This window comes from Nyctereutes procyonoides, unplaced genomic scaffold (assembly GCF_905146905.1).
Source record: "Nyctereutes procyonoides isolate TBG_1078 unplaced genomic scaffold, NYPRO_anot_genome, whole genome shotgun sequence".
Lineage (NCBI taxonomy): Eukaryota > Metazoa > Chordata > Mammalia > Carnivora > Canidae > Nyctereutes > Nyctereutes procyonoides.
In genome coordinates this window covers 120,442,252-120,462,064 of record NW_026575125.1, presented here as the reverse complement: position 1 = coordinate 120,462,064, position 19,813 = coordinate 120,442,252, and the positions used below count along the sequence as shown (strand labels likewise).

General features: G+C 38.1%; 1 protein-coding gene across 4 annotated transcripts in view; it reads left to right on the top strand.

The window, feature by feature from the left end:
- The window catches only part of TMLHE (trimethyllysine hydroxylase, epsilon), a 113,687-nt gene that overhangs the window by 55,663 nt on the left and 38,211 nt on the right, over positions 1–19,813 (top strand). For all 4 annotated transcript variants that reach the window (XR_008666148.1, XM_055338262.1, XM_055338263.1 and 1 more), the window contains 3 exons: positions 343–622; positions 10,162–10,281; positions 11,670–11,906. Coding sequence is in view for 3 of the 4 variants with exons in the window: in XM_055338262.1 (XP_055194237.1) it covers positions 343–622; positions 10,162–10,281; positions 11,670–11,906 (637 nt within the window). In the remaining variant the exon portion in view is untranslated. The remainder of the gene's footprint in view (positions 1–342; positions 623–10,161; positions 10,282–11,669; positions 11,907–19,813) is intronic.

The window sequence follows — 19,813 nt, the reverse complement described above, 5'->3', positions numbered from 1 at the left end:
GTGTTTTTTTTTTAACTTTTTGGGTTTTTTGGCACAGTAGGCAAAGTCAGGAAATCACTTTATCATGTTATATTATGTCATATCATTAGGTCAAACTGCCCTAATTCATTTATTCCCTTCTAGTTGGTGAGATTTATTTGTTCATTAATTAATTTATTAGTTTCATACTACTCACCCTACAAATATTTCTGTCTCAGGAACATTCTAGGCATTTATTTTAATTTCATTTCATAAACAATACAGCATCTGGTAATTGGTTGTTAAAAATAATATTCTTAACCAGTAAATTATTGGCAGTAATTATAACTATTATTTTAATGCCTTTTATTTTTCCCTTTAAAGGGCCAGATGGTCATGTAACTAAATATGATTTGGATTGGCTGGTGAGAAACAGCTATGAAGGGCAGAAACAAAAGGTCATCCAACCTAGAATCTTATGGAATGCTGAAATCTATCAGCAAGCCCAAGTTCCATCTATAGATTTCCAGAGCTTCTTAGAAACCAATGAGGGATTGAAGAACTTTCTGCAAAACTTTCTGCTGTATGGAATTGCATTTGTAGAAAATGTCCCTCCCACTCAAGAACACACAGAGAAGTTGGCAGAAAGGATCAGCTTGATCAGGTAATTTATGAGTTTATAATATCTACAGTAATTAATTTGAAGAGTATTAACACCAGGAAAATAATTTAACAGGGTATGGTCACTGTTTTTAATCCAGAATATTTTGTGTCCTGAATAAGGGGATTCCCATTTATAGTACTTTATTTGAAGCCCAGATTTCTAATCTTTAAACACTTACATGTTAAATATGATGAAGACTTCAGAGTCATTGGTATATTTTTTGAGCCTAGTGGTACTCAAAGTGGCAGGAATCATTATAAACTAGAAATATCACTAACTTTGAGTAAACAGAACCAGGTAGTAGTCTAAATTCTACCCTCCAACAATTGTGTGAACATTGACAACTCCATTACATACACACCTGTACCCTCCACCTCTACCTCCACCCACTGGCCTCAACTTTCCCATCTCATAAGAGGATTAAATAAGATGGAGTCTAAAGATCATCCAGTTTTGACCTATTATGATCTCTAAGGCTTGATTCAGAGACTAGCTGTTAATAATACTGCCTTACACTATATAGCATTTAACCAATATATTCACACCCATTATTTTCTTTTGATCCTTATAGAAATTCTGATGAGTACATATTTTATCCCCTATTCTTCTGATGAGCCACTTGAGACATATAATAAGTAAGTGGCTTGCCCAGGATTGCTCTCCTAGTAAGAAGTAGAATTGGGATTCAGCAGAGGAGCCAAGATCGTAGTGTCATAGGAGAACCCTAGACTTACCTCGTCCCTTAAACAGAGCCAGTTAACTATCAAATCATTCTGAATACCCAAGAAATTGACCTGAGGATGATAGAACAAACTGCATAAGTAGGAGAGAAGAGAGACCACATAGAGGAAGGTAAGAAGTGCAAAGACATGGTCTGGGGGAGAAACCCATGAGTGCTATGGAAGGGAGGGAACCCTCGTTGCAGAGAAAGGCAAGAGAGAGTGGAGCACGTAAGGATGAGCAAAAGGAGAACACTTTCCCAAAGCCATTGGCTGGGAAAAAAGAGTGGCTGATTTTCATGAGGTTTTGCAACCAGCTGGGCTCAAAGACTGGTTTTAGAGATCCCTGGATTTGGCTGAGATAGAGACCTGAGGGTACTACTCCTGGTGAGAAGGCAGGCAAGTAACCCCAGGGCAAACCGTGCAATCTGAGGATTGCCTAAGGCACACAGGGAGATAATGTTCAGTCTTCTCTGGGGACAAAAGTGCCTACAGGCACCATCAGCATAGGTCCAGAGACACTTGCTGAAGCCAGCTAACTCAGACACTGGCTGTTGAGCCTGTTTTGTTCCAAATTCCATGCCCCTGTGCTGTGGCATGACTGCCCTTCTGGATCAAACCTGCATCAGTCCCAGCATAGTGAGACCATCCCCCAGAAGACCAGGTCAGGTCCCCACCACACCAGACCCCTAAAGATTAGAGTTTTAAAAGTCATCAGGCTTGGCTGATATAGAGTCCAAAGTGCACTGTGCTGCTCTAGGCAGGCAAACAACCCAGAGACAGTGTAAAAACACCGATCTGAAAAATGCCTAGAAGACATGAGGGGAAATCATTCACTCTTCTGGGGGTGCTTCCCTGAGAGCAGCAAGCACAGACTCCCTTCTCCAGGGACAGAGGAGCTGGCTGGCACCATTTCCCTCCCCTACCCCTCAGCATAAACCGACTTAAGTAAACAGCAAAATGCCCACGCTGGCTGCCTGACCTGCTTACCCAAAGTCCCACTCCACTGCACTCTTCTGGTATTTCTTTTCTCTTGCAAACGTGTCGAAGGACCAGAGCAGCAGGCCCCCTCACCAGAAGACCAGTAGAAACCCCTGCATACACCACATCTACCAACCATAGAGTTCTGCAAGGCTTCAGTATTAGTGGAAGTGGTATCAGGTCTCATTTAACAAGTAGACAAGAGCATAACTACATAAAGCTCACTGTGCTCTGCCCAAGTTCTGAACACTGTGGACTACAGACAAGGAGAAACTGCAGAGGACTAACCTGAGGGAAAGAGTAGCCAAAACACAGTAGCAGAGTGCACACAGCACATACAAGAGACATTCCCTGGAGCACCCAGCCCTGGACACTGTATGAACTCTTCTTCATAAAGCCATTACTCTCAAGAGCAGGAAACATAACAGGCTTTCCTTTTTTTTTAAATAAATTAATTTTTATTGGTGTTCAATTTACCAACATACAGAATAACTCCCAGTGCTCATCCCGTCAAGTGTCCCCCTCCGTGCCCGTCACCCATTCACCCATAACAGGCTTTCCTAACACAGTGAAGAATATAAAGACCTAGACAAAATGCCAAGATGGAGGAATTCATCCCCAAAAAAGAACAAGAAAAGTTCACAGCCAGAGATCCAAGTGAAACAGATATAAGTAACATGCCTAATGGAGAATATAAAACAACAATCATAAGGATACTCACTAGGTTTGAGAAAAGAATAGAAGACTTCAAGGAGGCCCTTGCTACAGAGATAAAAGAGTTTAAAAACAACCAATCATAAATGAAAAATGCAATAACAGATTAAAAACTGGATATAATGACCATAAATATGGAAGAAGCAGAGGAATGAATATCGATATAAAAGTCAAAATAATGGGGCAACTAGATGACTCAGGTGGTTAAAAATCAGACTCTTCATTTTGGATCAGGTCATGATCTCAGGGTCATAAGATTGAGCCCTGCATCAGGCTCTTCACTGGGAATGGAGCCTACTTAAGACTCTCTCTCCCTCTCCCTATGCCCCTCTCCCCATTCTCTCTCTCTCTCTCTCTCTCTCTCTCTCTCTCTCTCTCTCTGTGCCCTCTAAAAACATTTTTAAAAGAACACAAAATAATGGAAAATAATAGGGCTGAACCAAATGGAGAAAGAATTATGGAACAGAAGAATAGACTTAGGGATCTCAGTGACTCCATCAAATGTAATAATATCTGTATCATAGGAGTCCAGAAGAAGAAAGGGGGGCAGAAGAGGAAATAGTAGCTGAAATTTTCCCTAATCTGGGGAAGGAAACAGATATTCAAATCCAGAAGGTATATAGAACTCCCATTAAAATCAAGAAAAGCAGACAACACCAAGGCATAGTGGAGTTAAATTTGGACAATCTAGTGATAAAGAAAAGGTCCTAAAAGCGGCAAGACAAAAGGAGCCTTTACTTACAAAGGAAGATCCATAACATTAGCTGCAGACCTCTCCACAGAAACTTGGCAAGCCAGAAGGAGTACCATGATATATTCAATGTACTGAATGGAAAAATCTGCAGCCAAGAATACTCTACCCAGCAAGGCTATCATTCAGAATAGAAGAGAGAGTTTCTCAAACAAAACCAAAGGAGTTTATAGCCACTAAACCAGCACTGCAAGAAATATCACAGGAGACTCTCTTAGTGGAAGGGAGAGACCAAATCTGACAAAGACAAGAAAATCTCCAGAAACAATGACAATACAAGTAATAAAATGGCAATAAATACATATCTATCAATAATTACCCTGAATGTAAATGCACTAAGTAAACAATCAAAAGATACAGAGTGTCAGAATGCATAAAAAGACCCATCTATATGCTGCCTACAAGACTCATTTTAGACCTAAAGATACCTGCAGATTGAAAGCAAGGGGATGGAGAATGATTTATTGTGCTAACGACGTGAAAAAAAGGTGGAGTAGCAGTACTTATATCAAATAAAATACATTCTAAACCAAAGATTGTAACAACAGATGAAGAAGGTGCTGTATCGTAGTACAGGGGACTATCCAACAAGAAGATCTAACAATTCTACAATCATAGTAGGGGACTTTTTAGCTCCCCACTTAGAGGAATGACCAGATCATCTGAACAGAAAACCAACAAGGAAACCATGGCTTCGAATGACACGCTGGACCAGATGGACCTCGCAGATATATTCAGACCATTCCATCCTAAAGCAGCAGAATACACATTCATTTCGAGTACACATGGGACATTCTCCAGAACAGATCACATACTGGGTCACAAAGAACATCTCAACAAGTACAAAAATATTAGGATCATACCGTGCCTGTTATCTGACCACAACACTGGTGAAACTGGAAGTCAAACACAAGAAAAAAACTTGGGAAGACCACAAATACATGCAGGTCAAACAACATGGTACTAGGCAATGAATGGGTCAACGGGGAAATTAAAGAAGAAATTTTTTAAAATATGTGGAAACAAATGAAAATGAAAACACAGTAGTCTAAAACCTTTCTGAGGGATCCCTGGGTGGCGCAGCGGTTTAGCACCTGCCTTTGGCCCGGGGCGCGATCCTGGAGACCCGGGATCAAATCCCACGTCGGGCTCCCAGTGCATGGAGCCTGCTTCTCCCTCTGCCTGTGTCTCTGTCTCTCTCTCTGTGTGTGTGTGTGTGTGTGTGTGACTATCATAAATAAAAATTTTTGAAAAATAAAAAAATAAAACCTTTCAGATAGGGTAAAAGTGGTCCTAAGATGGAAGTATATTGCATTACAGGCCTACCTTAACAAGCAAGAAAAATTTCAAAGAAACAACCTAACACCTAAAGGAGCTAGAAAAAGAACAACAAATGAAGCGTAACACCAGCAGAAGAAGGTAAATAAGAGATTAAAACAGGAATAAATGATACGATAACTAAAACAACAGTAGAAGAGATCAATGAAACAGGAGCTGGTTATTTGAAAAAAAAGTAATACAATTGATAAACCCCTAGCCAGACTTAAAAAGAAAAGTCCCAAATAAATAAAATCACAAATGAGAGAGGAAAAATCACAACCAGCACCACAGAAATGCAAACAATTCTAAGAGAATAGTATGAAAAATTATATGCCAACCCATTGGACAACCTGGAAGACATGGATAAATTACAAATAGAAACACATAACCTACCAAAACAGAAAAAAGAAGAAATAGAAAATTTGAACAGACTGATAACCAGCAAAGAATGTAAATCAGTCATCAAAATCTCCAAACAAACAAAAGGCCAGGGCCAGATGGCTTTACAGGGGAATTCTTCCAAAGATTAAAAAAAAAAAGAGTTAATGCGTGTTGTTCTCAAACTATTGCAAAAAATAGAAATGGAAGGAAAACGTCCAAAGTCATTCTAAGAGGCCAGCGTTACCGTCAATCCAAAGCCAGACAGACTCCACTGAAAACAGAATAGAGGCCAATATCCCTGATGCACATGGATGCAGAAGTTCTCAACAAGATACCAGCAAATCAAATCCAACAGTACATTGAAAGAATCGTTCACCAGGATCAAGTGGGATTTATTCCTGCGCCACAAGGGTGGATCGATATTCACAGATCAATCAGTGTGATACACCACATGCATAAAAGGCAGGATAGCACCCATGGGATCCTCTCAATAGATGCAGAAAAGGGATTTGACAAAGCACAGCATCCATTCTAGATAGAAACCCTCAACAAAGTAGAGATAGAGGGAACACACCCCATCATAATAACGGCCATATACAGAAACCCGCAGCAAATCTCATCCTCAATGGGGAAAGACTGAGAGCTTTTCCTCTAATTTCAGGAATAAGGATGCCCACTCTCACCGCTGTTATTTAACATAGTGCTGGAAGTCCCAGCCTCAGCAGTCAGACAACAAAAAGAAATAAAAGGTACCCAAATCAGGAAGGAAGAAGTCATACTTTCACTATTTGTAGATGATATGATGCTATATATAGAAAACCCAAAAGATTCCACAGAAGAATTGCTAGAACTGATACATGAATTCAGTAAAATTGCAGAATACAAAATCAATGTACAGAAATCTGTTGTATTTCTATACAGTAATAATGAAGCAGCAGAAAGAGAAGTCAAGGAATCAATTCTATTTATAACTGCACCAAAAACCGTAAGATGACTAGGAATAAACCTGACCAAAGATGTAAATGATCTGTATTCTGAAAACTATAAAACACAGATGAAAGAAATTGAAGATGGCACAAAGAGATGGAGAAACATTCCATGCTTGTGGATTGGAGGAACAAATATTTTTTAAATGTCTATATTACCCAAAGCAGCCTCACATTTAATGCAATCCCTATCAATATACCACCCACTTTTTTGACAGAGCTATAAATAAACAATCCTAAAATGTGTGTGGAATCATGAAAGCCTTTGAACAGCCAAAGCAATCTTGAAAAAGAAAAACAAACCTGAGGGCATCACAAGGCCGTATTTCAAGTTGTACTACAAAGCTGTGATCATCAAGACAGTGTGGTTCTGACCCAAAAACAGACACATAGATCCATAGAACAGAATAGAGAATCCAGAAATGGACCCTCAACTCTCTGGTCAACTAATATTCGACAAAGCAGGAAAGAATCTCCACTGGATAAAAGACAGTCTCTTCAACAAATGGTGTTGAGAAAATTGGACCATTCTCTTATACCACACACAAAGATACACTCAGAATGGATGAAAGATCTAAATGTGAGACCTGAAACCATCAAAATCCTAGAGGAGGGTAGCCCGGGTGCCTCAGCGGTTTAGCGCTGCCTTCAGCCCAGGATGTGATCTTGGAGACCCGAGATCGAGTCCTACGTCGGGCTCCTTGCGTGGAGCCTGCTTCTCCCTCTGCCTGTGTCTCTGCCTCTCTGTGTGTGTGTGTCTCTCATGAATAAATAAATAAAAATCTTTTTTTAAAAAAAGAAAATCCTAGAGGAGAACACAGGCAGCAACTTCTGTGACCTCAGCCACAGCAACTTCTTATTAGACACCTTGGCAGAGACAAGGGAAACAAAAGCAAAAAATCAGCTATTGAGACTTCAAGACAAAAAGTGTCTGCACAGGAGGGAAACAACAAAACTAAAAGGCAGCCTTCAGAATGGGAAAAGACATTTCCAAGTGATATCTCTGATAGAGGCTTAGTATCCAAAATCCTCAAAGAATTGTCAAACTCAACACCCCAAAAAACAAATAATCCAGTTAAAAATGGGCAGAAAACATGAATAGACATTTTTCCAAAGATGACATCCAGATGGTCAACAGACACCTGACAAGATGCTCCACATCACTGATCATCAGGGAGATGCAGATCAAATCCACAATGAGATCCCACCTCACACCTGTCAGAATGGCTAAAATCAACAAGTCAGGAGACAATGGGTGTTGGCGAGGATGTGGAGAAAGGAGAATCTTCTTATACTGTTGGTGGGAACACAAGCTGGTGCAGCCATTCTGGAGAACAGTGTGGAGACTCCTCAAGGAGTTAAAATAGAACTACCCTATGACCCAGCAATTGCACTACTAAGTACTTACACACAGAATACAAAAATGCTAATTCAAAGAAATACATATACCCCAGTGTTTATAGTAGCATTATCAGTAACAGCCAAATTATGGAAAGAGCCCCAAAAATCTATTGATGAATGAATAAAAACATGTGAGATACACACACACACACACAATGGAATATTACTCAGCTATAAAAAAGAGTGAAATCACGCCATTTACAATGACGTGGATGGATCTAGAGAGTATTATACTTAGTGAAATAAGTGAGAGAAAGACAAATACCATATGATTTCTCTCATATGTGGAATTTAAGAAAAAAAACACATGAGAAAAGGAAAAGAGGGAGAGAGGCTGACCAAGAAATAGACTCTTAACTATAGAGAACACACTATGGTCACCAGAGGGGAGGTGGACAGGGAGTGGGTGAGAGGACACTTGTTCTGAGAGCACTGGGTGATTTATGGAAGTGTTCAATCACTGTATTGTACACCTGACACTGATACTACAATGTTTGTTATCTAACTGGAATGTAAATAAATATTTTTTAAAATCTAATATTGTGGTGTAGGAGCACCTGGATGGCTCAGTTGGTTAAGCTTCTGCCTTCAGTTCAGGTCATGACCCCAAGGTCCTAGAATCTAGCCCAGCATTGGTGTCCCTGCTCAGCAGAGAGCCTGCTTCTCCCTCTGCCCCTCCCCTGCTCCTCCTCTCCCTCTTTCTCTCTCTCTCTCTCAAATAAATAAAATCATTTTTAAAAATGGTATGTGTATATAACAGTGCTAACAGAAGACGTTCACTAGTAAAAGGTTCAGTTAAAGAGAAGTGAGGGGTGCTTGCATGGCTCAGTCTGTTAAGCATCTGACTCTTGATTTCAGGTCAGGTCACAATCTCAGGGTTGTGATTGAGCCCTGTGTCAGGCTCTGCACTGGCCATGGAGCTGACATGAGATTCTCTCTCCCTCTCTCTCTGCCTCCCCCTCCACCCTCCATAGCTCTCTATAAAATAAATAAATGTCTCTTTTTTAAGTTTAAAAAAAGAGAACTGAGATTCAGATGGCTCAGATTTCCTGATCCTGAATACAGTGCTGTTTCCACTTGCCAGTCTGCATTTCTAGGTAATATATAGATTGATCTTCTATAGTAATACAGGTGATGTAAACATATTTTTACTTAATATGGGCCAGATATCACTAATTGTATAGCAAGTAGAATTCTGGGTCATTTCCCGTATCCTGGTGTAGCATAATCAACATTTTTTGAACCATTCAGTTTCAAAAACACTTTGAGAACTTTCAAAAAAGGAAGCTGTGCTGGTAAACAATCAATCGAGAGGGCTTTAGAGATCATAGTTCCTGAGGATGACTATTTCCTGTTTGGACCCTGAGGGTTCAAAAAATAAGATGAACTCTGAAAGCTAAAGAATTAAAATGACCTTTGGTCAGCTATAAGCCATCAGGAAAAAACTATAAAATCAAAATTTATGATGTATGCCTTAAGGAGAGATAAGACAACAGTGATACAGCATTTCATTAAATACTTGCTAACATGAACTATCCTTTTCTCTTTTTCTTATTCCTCCATGTCCAATAGATGGGTGAGGATCTACATTACTCACTTCTAAAAGCATCTGCATAAGACATCTTTTTCTATGCAAGGAAGGTGAGCACAGGAAAAAACCGTGAATGTGAAAGCTATTAAAAGTAGGCACATAAACAGAGGGGGAAAATCCCCTAAGCTTTCAGACTACATTATACAGTTGACCCTTGAACAATGTGTGGGTTAGGGGAACTGACCTTCCCCACCCCCACACAGTAGAAAATTCATGTATGACTTTTGACTCTCCAGAACTTAATTAGTAATAGTTTACTGCTGACTAGAAGTTTTACCAATAACATAATCAATGAGCACATATTCTATATGTTGTATGTATTATATACTGTATTCTTACAATAAAGTAAACTAGGGAATAAAAACTATTATTAGGAAAATAATAAGAAAGAGAAAATATATTTATAATAACATCTGTATAGAAAAAAATCCACGTATGGGTGGATCCATGCAGTTGAAACCTGTGTTGTTCAAGGGTCAACTCTACTTTCACAGTTTGCCCCCCAACTTCCTAGAATATTAATCAGTGACAGATTGTTAAGACTGGTGGTGTGTTCAACTGTCATCTACACCTTAAACATGGAAATCTGAAGCCAAAAAATATTTTGTTACTTCTGAATAAAGAAGTTACTAGAGTTATGAAAGACAGGAATAAAAATTTTAAATACTTAAGTCGTCCTTCATTTGCTTTGACAGAGAAACCATCTATGGGAGGATGTGGTATTTCACTTCAGACTTCTCCAGGGGTGACACCGCATACACCAAGCTGGCTTTGGATCGGCACACTGACACTACCTATTTTCAAGAGCCCTGTGGGTAAGTGGATTAGAATTTTCCATATATAGGGTCTTTACATGTGATGGTCTTGAATAATTCCTTAATCATTTTCCATTCTGTTTGAACCAAGATCATATCTGCTGATGATGACGTGTGTGACTGTTTCTTTTTCTTCTCTTAGAAACATGATAATTTTGAAATACTCTAGCTCAGTCTTCTTTGGACTTAGAAGAAGAAGAATTTTTTTAAGTGATTGAAAATACACATTACTACATAAATGGATCTAAATTTGGTTTAATTTATATTTTTGTCTAAGTAATTACCAACAACTTACCAAAAAAAGTCTAATAGTTAATTTTGGAATTGTACAGTTTTCCTATATTTAGTTATATTGAAACAGGATCAATCTTCTAAACACAGCTGCTTTGGGCTGGTATTAACAGGAATTTGAATCCAATTTGTAAGAAGTTGGAGAGAAGGAATTAATTTTAAAACCCTTTTTTCACATGGACTCAGAAGCTGCTGAGCCAAAAATATACCATACGTTTTCCCCTAGCTTTACTAAGATATAATTGACATATAACATATAAATTTAAGGTATACAATGGTTATATATTATAATATTATCACCACTTTAGTTAACAGAGAGTGGATCTTAAATTTTCTCACCACAAAAATGAGATGATAATCATGTGACATGATAAATGCCATTTTTAATTTACCTACCATTTCCCAGTTATTAGCGGTACCTCTGTAGTTTTTGTTATTGATCTTGCTTCTGCATATAGATGATGAGCCTGAGGCACAAAGATATTAGTAAAGTGAGTGTACATATGTATTTATAAAGATAATATGAGAGGGTGATAATATGCAATTGATTGTGGTTACATTGATTTTCTTTAAGGATTTGGAACTTAAGAATATCTCTCTCTGTGTGTGTGACTATCATAAAAAAATTTAAGAAAAATAAAATCCTTTCATAATTCTCTGTGCTTTACTGACAGGAACTTCTTGCCCTCTTCCTTAAATATACTTTGTAAATAATGTTCTTTCTTTATGGACCCTCTATCTTGCATACAATTTGATTATAGTGCCTGTCATATTTTACTGTTATTTATTTGCCTCATGTTTTCCTACTAGACTGTGTAATTTTTTTAAAACAGAAACTATATCTTAGTCATGACTGTATCCCCAGGATCTGGCGCATACAAGTTTTAATTAATATTGAATATGTTTAGAAGAAACCTGTAGTGGCGTTGATATATCAAAGCACAAAAAAGTACAACTGGCTATTAGGGAAGATGATTAATCTAGAAATGAAAATGGTATAAGTAGATTTATTAATTTTTCATATATAATTTTTAAATATTTTTATATGCTCTCTTTTCTCCCCTGAACAGAAGAATTTAATTTTTTTCTCTCTTTAGCATTCAAGTGTTTCACTGTCTTAAGCATGAAGGAACAGGTGGGAGGACATTGCTGGTAGATGGATTCTATGCAGCAGAACAGGTACTTCAAAAGGCACCTGAGGAATTTGAACTCCTCACCAAAGTGCCATTGAAGCATGAATATATTGAAAATGTTGGAGAATGTCACAACCACATGATTGGGGTTGGGCCAGTCTTAAATATCTACCCATGGAATAAAGAGCTCTATTTGATCAGGTGAGTACCAAAGAACCAGTGTAATGTTTTTACTAATTATTAACCTTCAAATTATTAGCCTAATGAAAATCCCTAAAATTCTTATATTGACCATTTTAATCTTGCTATTTTATAGCTTTTTACTAGTGCAATTTCTGTTCTTATTGTACTTCCCATGGAAAAATAGGCCAACAGGTAAAGAATACTAGATTTGAGGGGAGCAGATATTTGAGATAGTATTTTAAAATGAAGACACTATTAAAATTAAAAAGTTGGGATCCCTGGGTGGCGCAGCGGTTTGGCGCCTGCCTTTGGCCCAGGGCGCGATCCTGGAGACCCAGGATCGAATCCCACGTCGGGCTCCCGGTGCATGGAGCCTGCTTCTCCCTCTGCTTATGTCTCTGCCTCTGTCTCTCTCTCTGTGTGTGTGACTATCATAAATAAATAAAAATTTTTAAAAAATAAATAAAATTTAAAAGTTACTAAATTGTGCTCACTGACCAAACAGCTAGAGTACCCAAAGGCATGACAACCACAACATTTATCGGTAGCCCAGATTTATGCAAATCTCCTGACGTGTATATCCAATAGTCTACTAGATATTGCCACTTAGATATCTTATACGATCGCAAAGCACATCATATTCAAAATTGAATTCATCATCTCCACTCATTTCTAAGCTTACTTCTCCACACCGTGTTGTAAAGATAAAAATAAATCATTGCCCCTGCCTGTGTCCGTGGATGGCAACATGAACTACACAAATGCTAATCCATTTCCATTGGATAACCTATTCTGAAAAACACCACCTTAGTCATCTCTTGTATCGCCATTCCCTAGAACAATGAGTACATACACAATATTTTTCCCAACATTTGATAGTAAGCATTTTTAAAAAGATTTTATTTTTGCCCATGAGAGACGCAGAGAGAGAGAGAGAGAGAGAGAGAGAGAGAGAGAGAGAGAGAGGCAGAGACACAGGCAGAGGGAGAAGCAGGCTCCATGCAGGGAGCCTGACATGGGACTCGATCCCAGGTCTCTAGGATCAGGCCCTGGGCTGAAAGCAGTGCCAAACTGCTGAGCCACCCAGGCTGCCCTGTAAACATTTTTAAACATATTGAAAAGTTGAAAGCATTTACAGTAAAACCCATAGACCTACCACCTAGGTTCTACCAGGAAGTATTCCTATGCTTGTTTTATTATCTGTTTATCTATATATCTGTCAGTTAATCTTATTTTTGATGCATTTCAAAGTACATTGTAAAAAAAAGTACAGTGTAGATATGACTACATGTCCCCCTAAATACTTCCATATTAACATCTTTAAACAGAGTTCAATATTTGTTTACAAATTTTTAATTTTGAAATAAAATTTACATACGATTATATTTTGAATATCAAATATACACTTGCTGAGTTTTGATAAATGCATATACCTATATAACCCAAACCCCTATAAGATACATAATATTACCATCACTGTAGGAAGTCCCCTTATACCCCTTCCCAGTCCAACCCTGCACACTCCCCCTAGAGGAGATCACTGTTTTGATTTTTGCCACCATAGATTTGTTTTGCCTGTTCTTGAAATTCATACCATTGAATAAATCCGATTTTTTATGAATAAACACCTGTAATGTTTCTGATTCAGGGTTATAATGATTAAAACTGCCATGAGCATTCATAGAAAAAAGGATTTTTGTAGATACATGTTTTCATTTTACTCACGTAAACAGCTAGGAGTGGAACTGCTAGGTCATAAAGTAGGTGAGTGTTCAATTTCATAAGCAATTGCCAGAACTTTTACTAAAGTAGTTGTTTTATTTTACATTGTCATTAACAATGTATGAGAGTTATAGCTGCTCCATATCCTTGCTAATATTTGGTGTTGTCAATCTTAATAGTGTTAGCCATTAGTGTGGTTATCTCTTTGGGGTTTGATTTGCAATTTTTTTGAGGACTGATGATGTTGAGCATCTTTCCATGTGCTTATTGGCCTTTCATATATCTTATTTTCTGAAGTATCTGGTTATATCTTTTGCCATTTTTTCATTGGGTTATCATTATTGAGTTCTAGGAGTTCTTTACATACCCTAGTCACTATTTCTTACCTGGTATATGTTTTAGGAATATTATTTTCTAATCTGTAGCTTACCTATTTATTTTTAACAGTGTTTTTATAAGCAGAAAGTTTTAATTTTAATACAATTGGCTAGTTTTTTAAATGATTATTGTTTCTGTGATCCATATAAGAAATCTTTCCATGTCAAAGCAAATGGTGGGTATCAGTCAAACATTATATGGTTTCACTCATACGGGGAATATAAGAAATAGTGAAAGGGATTATAAGGGAAAGGAGGGGAACTGAATGGGAAAAATTAGACAGGGAGACAAACCATGAGAGAGACTCCTAACTCTAGGAAACAAATAAGGGGTAGTGGAAGGGGAGGCGGGTGGGGGGATGGGGTGACTGAGTGATGGGCACTGAGGGGGACACTTTATGGGATGAGCACTGGGTGTTATGCTATATGTTGGCAAATTGAACTCCAAGGGACACCTGGGTGGCTCAGCACCTGCCTTCAGCCCAGGGCGTGATCCTGGAGTTCCGGGATCGAGTCCCACATCGGGCCCCCGGCGTGGAGCCTGCTTCTCCCTCTGCTTGTGTCTCTGCCTCTGTGTGTGTGTGTGTGTGTCTCTCATGAATAAATAAATAAACTCTTTTTAAAAATCAAACTCCAATAAAAAAACACAAAAAAATAAATAAAACATAAAAATGGTAAAAAAAAAAAATCTTTGACTGCTCCCATGACATGATGAGATTCTGTTTTCTAAAGGTGTTATAGTTTTATTTTTTTACATCTAAATCTGTGATCTATCTCAAATTTTTTCTGTGTTATGAGGTATAGGTAGAAGTTCATATTTTTATATATGGATATCCAGATAGCCTCATTTGTTGAAAAGAACTTCCTTTCCCCCCATTGGATTGCCTTTGCAACTTTGTCAAAAATCAAATGACCAGGGCGCCTGGGTGGCTCAGTCAGTTGAGCCTCTGACTCTTCATTTCAGCTCAGGTCATGATCTCAGGGTCACAGGATCAAGTCCCACATCAGGCTCCACACTCAGCAGGGAACCTGCCTGTGGATTCTTTCTCCCTCTCCCTCTGCTCCTCCCCCTGCTTGTGCTCACTCTCTCTCTTTCCCTCTCACTCTCTCTGTCTCTCTCTCTCCCTCAAATAAACAAATAAATCTTTAAAAAAATCAAAAGATCATATAAATGTAGGTTTGTCTCTGGGAGCTCTATTTGATTCCATTATCTATTTGTGGTTCCTTATTACAGTTCCACAATGTCTTGGCTACTGCAGGTTTACAGTAATAATGTCAGATAATATGTTTGTCAACTTTGTTCTTTTTCAAGATCATTGTGGATATTCTAGATTAGAGGTCTACAAATTTTTTTGTAAAGGACTAGATAGTAAATGGGGTCAAATGTTCTTTATCACAACTACTAAATACTGTTATGGAAGCAAAATAGCAGCCACAAACAATATATAAATGAATGAGTGTGCCTGTTTCAATAAATATTACTTATAAAAATGGGCAGTGGGCTGGATTTGGCCCACAGACCAGATTTTGCCAGCCCTTGTTCTAGATTCTTTATATTTCCATATATATCTTAAAATCAGCTTGTCAATTTTTAGGAAAAAGCCTGTTAGGGTTATGACTGGGATTGCTTTGAATGTAGAGATCATTTTGGTGATAACTAACAAACTAACACTTTTGAGTCTTGGAATCCATGAACCTGATCTTTCTATTTATTTAGGTCTTCTTTAATTTCTCTTAGCAGTGTTTTATAGTATTTAAGATACAGATCTTACATATCTTTTGTTATTTTTTTCCTATTTTTATATCTGATGGCATCATAAAATTTGAATACTATTTTCAAGTTATTTGCTGCCATTATATTAAAAAATTGATTTCTTTTTAAATTAGCGTATCCTAGCCTTGATAAAGTATTCATTAGCTCAAAGTATTTGTTTTCTGGGTTTCTTCGGATTTTCTATATAGAAAATCATGTTGTAGGGATAGTTATATTTTTTTTCTTTCCAATCGATACGTTTATTCATTTGTTTTTCCTGCCATGCTACACTGGCTAACGCATCCAGTACTATGTTAAATAAGAGTGGTAAGACCAGACATCCTTAGGGTAAAAGTGTTCAGTATTTTTCCAGGAATATTAACTATATAAGAGTGTTGATGGGGCATCTAGTGGCTCAGTCACTTAAGCAGTCAGCTCTTGATTTCAGCTCAGGTCATAATCTCAGGGTCATGAGATCAAGCCATGCATCAGGCTTCATACTCAGCAGGAAGTCTGCTTGAGATTCTCTCCCTCTTCCTTTCCCTCCTTCCCTCTCCCTGCTTGTGTGCACTGTCTTTAAATAAATTAATTAATCTTTTAAAGAAAAAGTGTTGGTGATGTCTTTTATCTGCTGGCTGAATTTCCCTTCCACGGTTCCTGAGATTTTTTTAGAATCATAAATGAGTATTGAATTTTGATAAATGCTTTATCTTCATGTCAATTATCAATAGAAATAATTGTGTCATTTATTCTTCTTTATTCTGTTAATATGTTAAATTATATTAATTTCAAATGTTAAGCCAATCCTTGTACTCTGGGAATGGACTGTACTTGGTCATGATTTATTACTCTATACACAAGTGGCTGTGTTTGTCTATGTGTCTGTATGTGTGCATGTTAATACTGGGTCCAATCAAGAGATGAATACCACCCAGTAGGGTTTTTTGTTCATTTTAAAATTTTAATTGAAGAATAGTTAACATACAGTGTTATATTAGCTTTAGGTGTACAGTATAGAGATTCAACAATTCTGTACATTACACAGTGCTCATCATGACCAGTTCCCTCATTAATCCCCATCATCTGTCTCACCTATCCCCACCCACCTCCCCTCTAGTGCCCAATAGTGTGTTCTCTATAGTTAGCCATCTGTTTCTTGGTTTGTCTCTCTTTTTTCATTTTCTTTCCTTCGCTTGCTTTGTTTCTTAAATTCCACACATGAGTAAAATCATATGGTATTTGTCTTTCTCTGATTGACTTAACTTCACTTAAGCATTATACTAAGCATTATACTCTTTGGCTCCATGCATGCTGTCGCAAGTAGCAAGATTCATTCTTTTATATGGCTGAATAATATTCCATTATTTATGTATATAAATATCACATCTTCTTTATCTATTCATCTATTGATGAACACTTGGGCTGCTTCCATAATTTGGCTAGGCATGCATATATTCCTTCCTTCTGTAATTTCCTTGTATATATTGAATACTAACCCTTTATGAGATATGTCATTTGCAAATATATTTTTCAATTCCAGAGATTGCTGGTTAGTATTGTTGATGATTGTTTCCTTCACTTTGCAAAAGTTTTTATTTTGATGCAGTGGCAATAGTTTAGTTTTGCTTTTGTTTCCCTTGCCTCAGGACATATATCTTGAAAAATGTTGCTAAAGGACTTATAAAATTCAACACCCAAAAACAGATAATCCAGTTAAAAAATAGGCAGAAGATATGAATAGACATTTTTCCAAAGAAGGCATATACATGGCTGACAGACACATGAAAAGATGTTCAACATCACTTGACATGAGGAAAATACAAATCAAAACCACGATGAGGGACACCTGAGTGGCTCAGCGGTTCAGCGTCTGCCTTTGGCTCAGGGAGTGATCCCAGATTCCCGGGATCGAGTCCCACATCAGGTTCCTTGCATGGAGCCTGCTTCTCCCTCTACCTGTGTCTCTGCCTCTCTCTGTGTGTCTCTCATGAATATAAAATGTAAAAAAAAAAAAAAACACGATGAGCTATCACCTCACACCTGTCAAAATGGCTGGTGTAAGACAATGGTCTAGTTTCATTCTTCTGCATGTGGCTGTCCAGTTTTCCCAACACCATTTATTGAAGAGACGGTCTTTTTTCCAGTGGATATTCTTTCCTGCTTTGCCCAAGTTAAGTTGACCATAGAGTTGAGGGTCCATTTCTGGGTTCTCTACTCTGTCCCATGGATCTATGTGTGTCTGTTTTTGTACCAGTACCATACTGTCTTGATGATCACAGCTTTGTAATACAGCTTGAAGTCAGGCATTGTGATTCCACCAGCTTTGGTTATCTTATTCAAGATTGCTTTGGATATTTGGGGTCTTTTCTGGTTCCAAACAAATCTTAGGATTATTTGTTCCAGCTCTGTGAAAAAAAGTTGATGGTATTTTGATGGGGATTGCATTGAATGTATAGGTTGTTCTAGGTATCCTAGACACTTTAACAATATTTGTTCTTTCAATACATGAGCATGGAATGTTTTTCCATTTCTCTGTGTCTTCCTCAATTTCTTTCATGAGTGTCCTAGAGCTTTCTGAGTACAGATCCTTTGCCTTTTTGGTAAGTTTATTCCTAGGTATCTTCTGAGGTTTTGGTGCAATTGTAAATGGGATAGTTTCCTTAATTTTTCTTTCTTCAGTCTCACTTTTATTTTTTTAAAGATTTTATTTATTTATTCATGAGAGACACAAAGAGAGAGGCAGAGACATAGGCCGAGAGAGAAGCAGGCTCCACACAGGAAGCCCAATGTGGGACTCAATCCCAGGACCCCGGGATCACGCCCTGAGCCAAAGGCAGACGCTCAACCACTGAGCCATCCAGGTGTCCCAGGTCTCATTGCTATTGTATAGAAATGCCACTGATTTCTGGGCATTGATTTTATATCCTACCACTTTGCTGAATTTGTATGCCTTCTAGCAATCTTGGGGTGGAGTCTTTTGGGTTTTCCACATACAGTATCATGTCATCTGCAAAGAGGGAGTGTTTGACTTCTTCTTTGCCAATTTGAATGCCTTTTATTTCTTTTTGTTGTCTGATTGCTGAGGCTAGGACTTCTAGTACTATGCTGAACAACAGTGGTGAGAGTGGACATCCCTGTCGTGTTTCCGATCTTAGAGGAAAGGCTCTCCATTTTTCCCCACTGAGAATGATACTTGCTTTGGGCTTTTTATAGATGACTTATTAAGATGCTAAGGAATGTTCCCTCTATCCCTACAGTCCGAAGAGTTTTAATCAAGAATGTATACTATAGTTTGTCAAATGCTTCTTCTGCATCTACTGAGAGGATCATATGGTTCTTGTCCATTCTCTTATTAATGTGGTGTATCACTGATTGATTTGAGGATGTTGAATCACAGTTGCAGCCCAGGAATAAATCTCACTTGATCATGGTGAATAATCTTCTTAATGTAGTGTTGGATCCTATTAGTTAGTATCTTTGTGAGCATTTTAGCATCCATGTTCATCAGGGATATTGGCCTGTAATTCCCCTTTTTGGTGGGATCTTTGTCTGGTTCAGGGATCAAGGTAATCCTGGCCTCAAAGAATGAATCTGAAGGTTTTCCTTCCATTTCTATTTTTGAAACAGCTTCAGAAAAATAGGTATTGGGCAGCCTGGGTGGCTCAGCGGTTTAGCGCTGCCTTTGGCCCAGGGCATGATCCTGAAGACCCGGGGTCGAGTTCCGCATCGGGCTCCCGGCATGGAGCCTGCTTCTCCCTCTGCCTGTGTCTCTGGCCTCTCTTTCTGTGTGTGTCTCATGAATAAATAAAATCTTTTTTTAAAAAAAGAAAAATAGGTATTAATTCTTTCTAAATGTTTGGGAGAGTGCCCCCTGGGAAGCCATCTGGCCCTGGATTCTTTTGTTGGGAGATGTTTTATTACTGATTCAATTTCCTTGCTGGTTATGGGTCTGTTCGTGTTTTCTATTTCTTCTTGTTTCAGTTTTGGTAGTTTATATGTCTTTAGGAACACATCCATTTCTTCCAGATGGCCTAATTTGTTGGCATATAGTTACTCATAATATGTTCTTATAA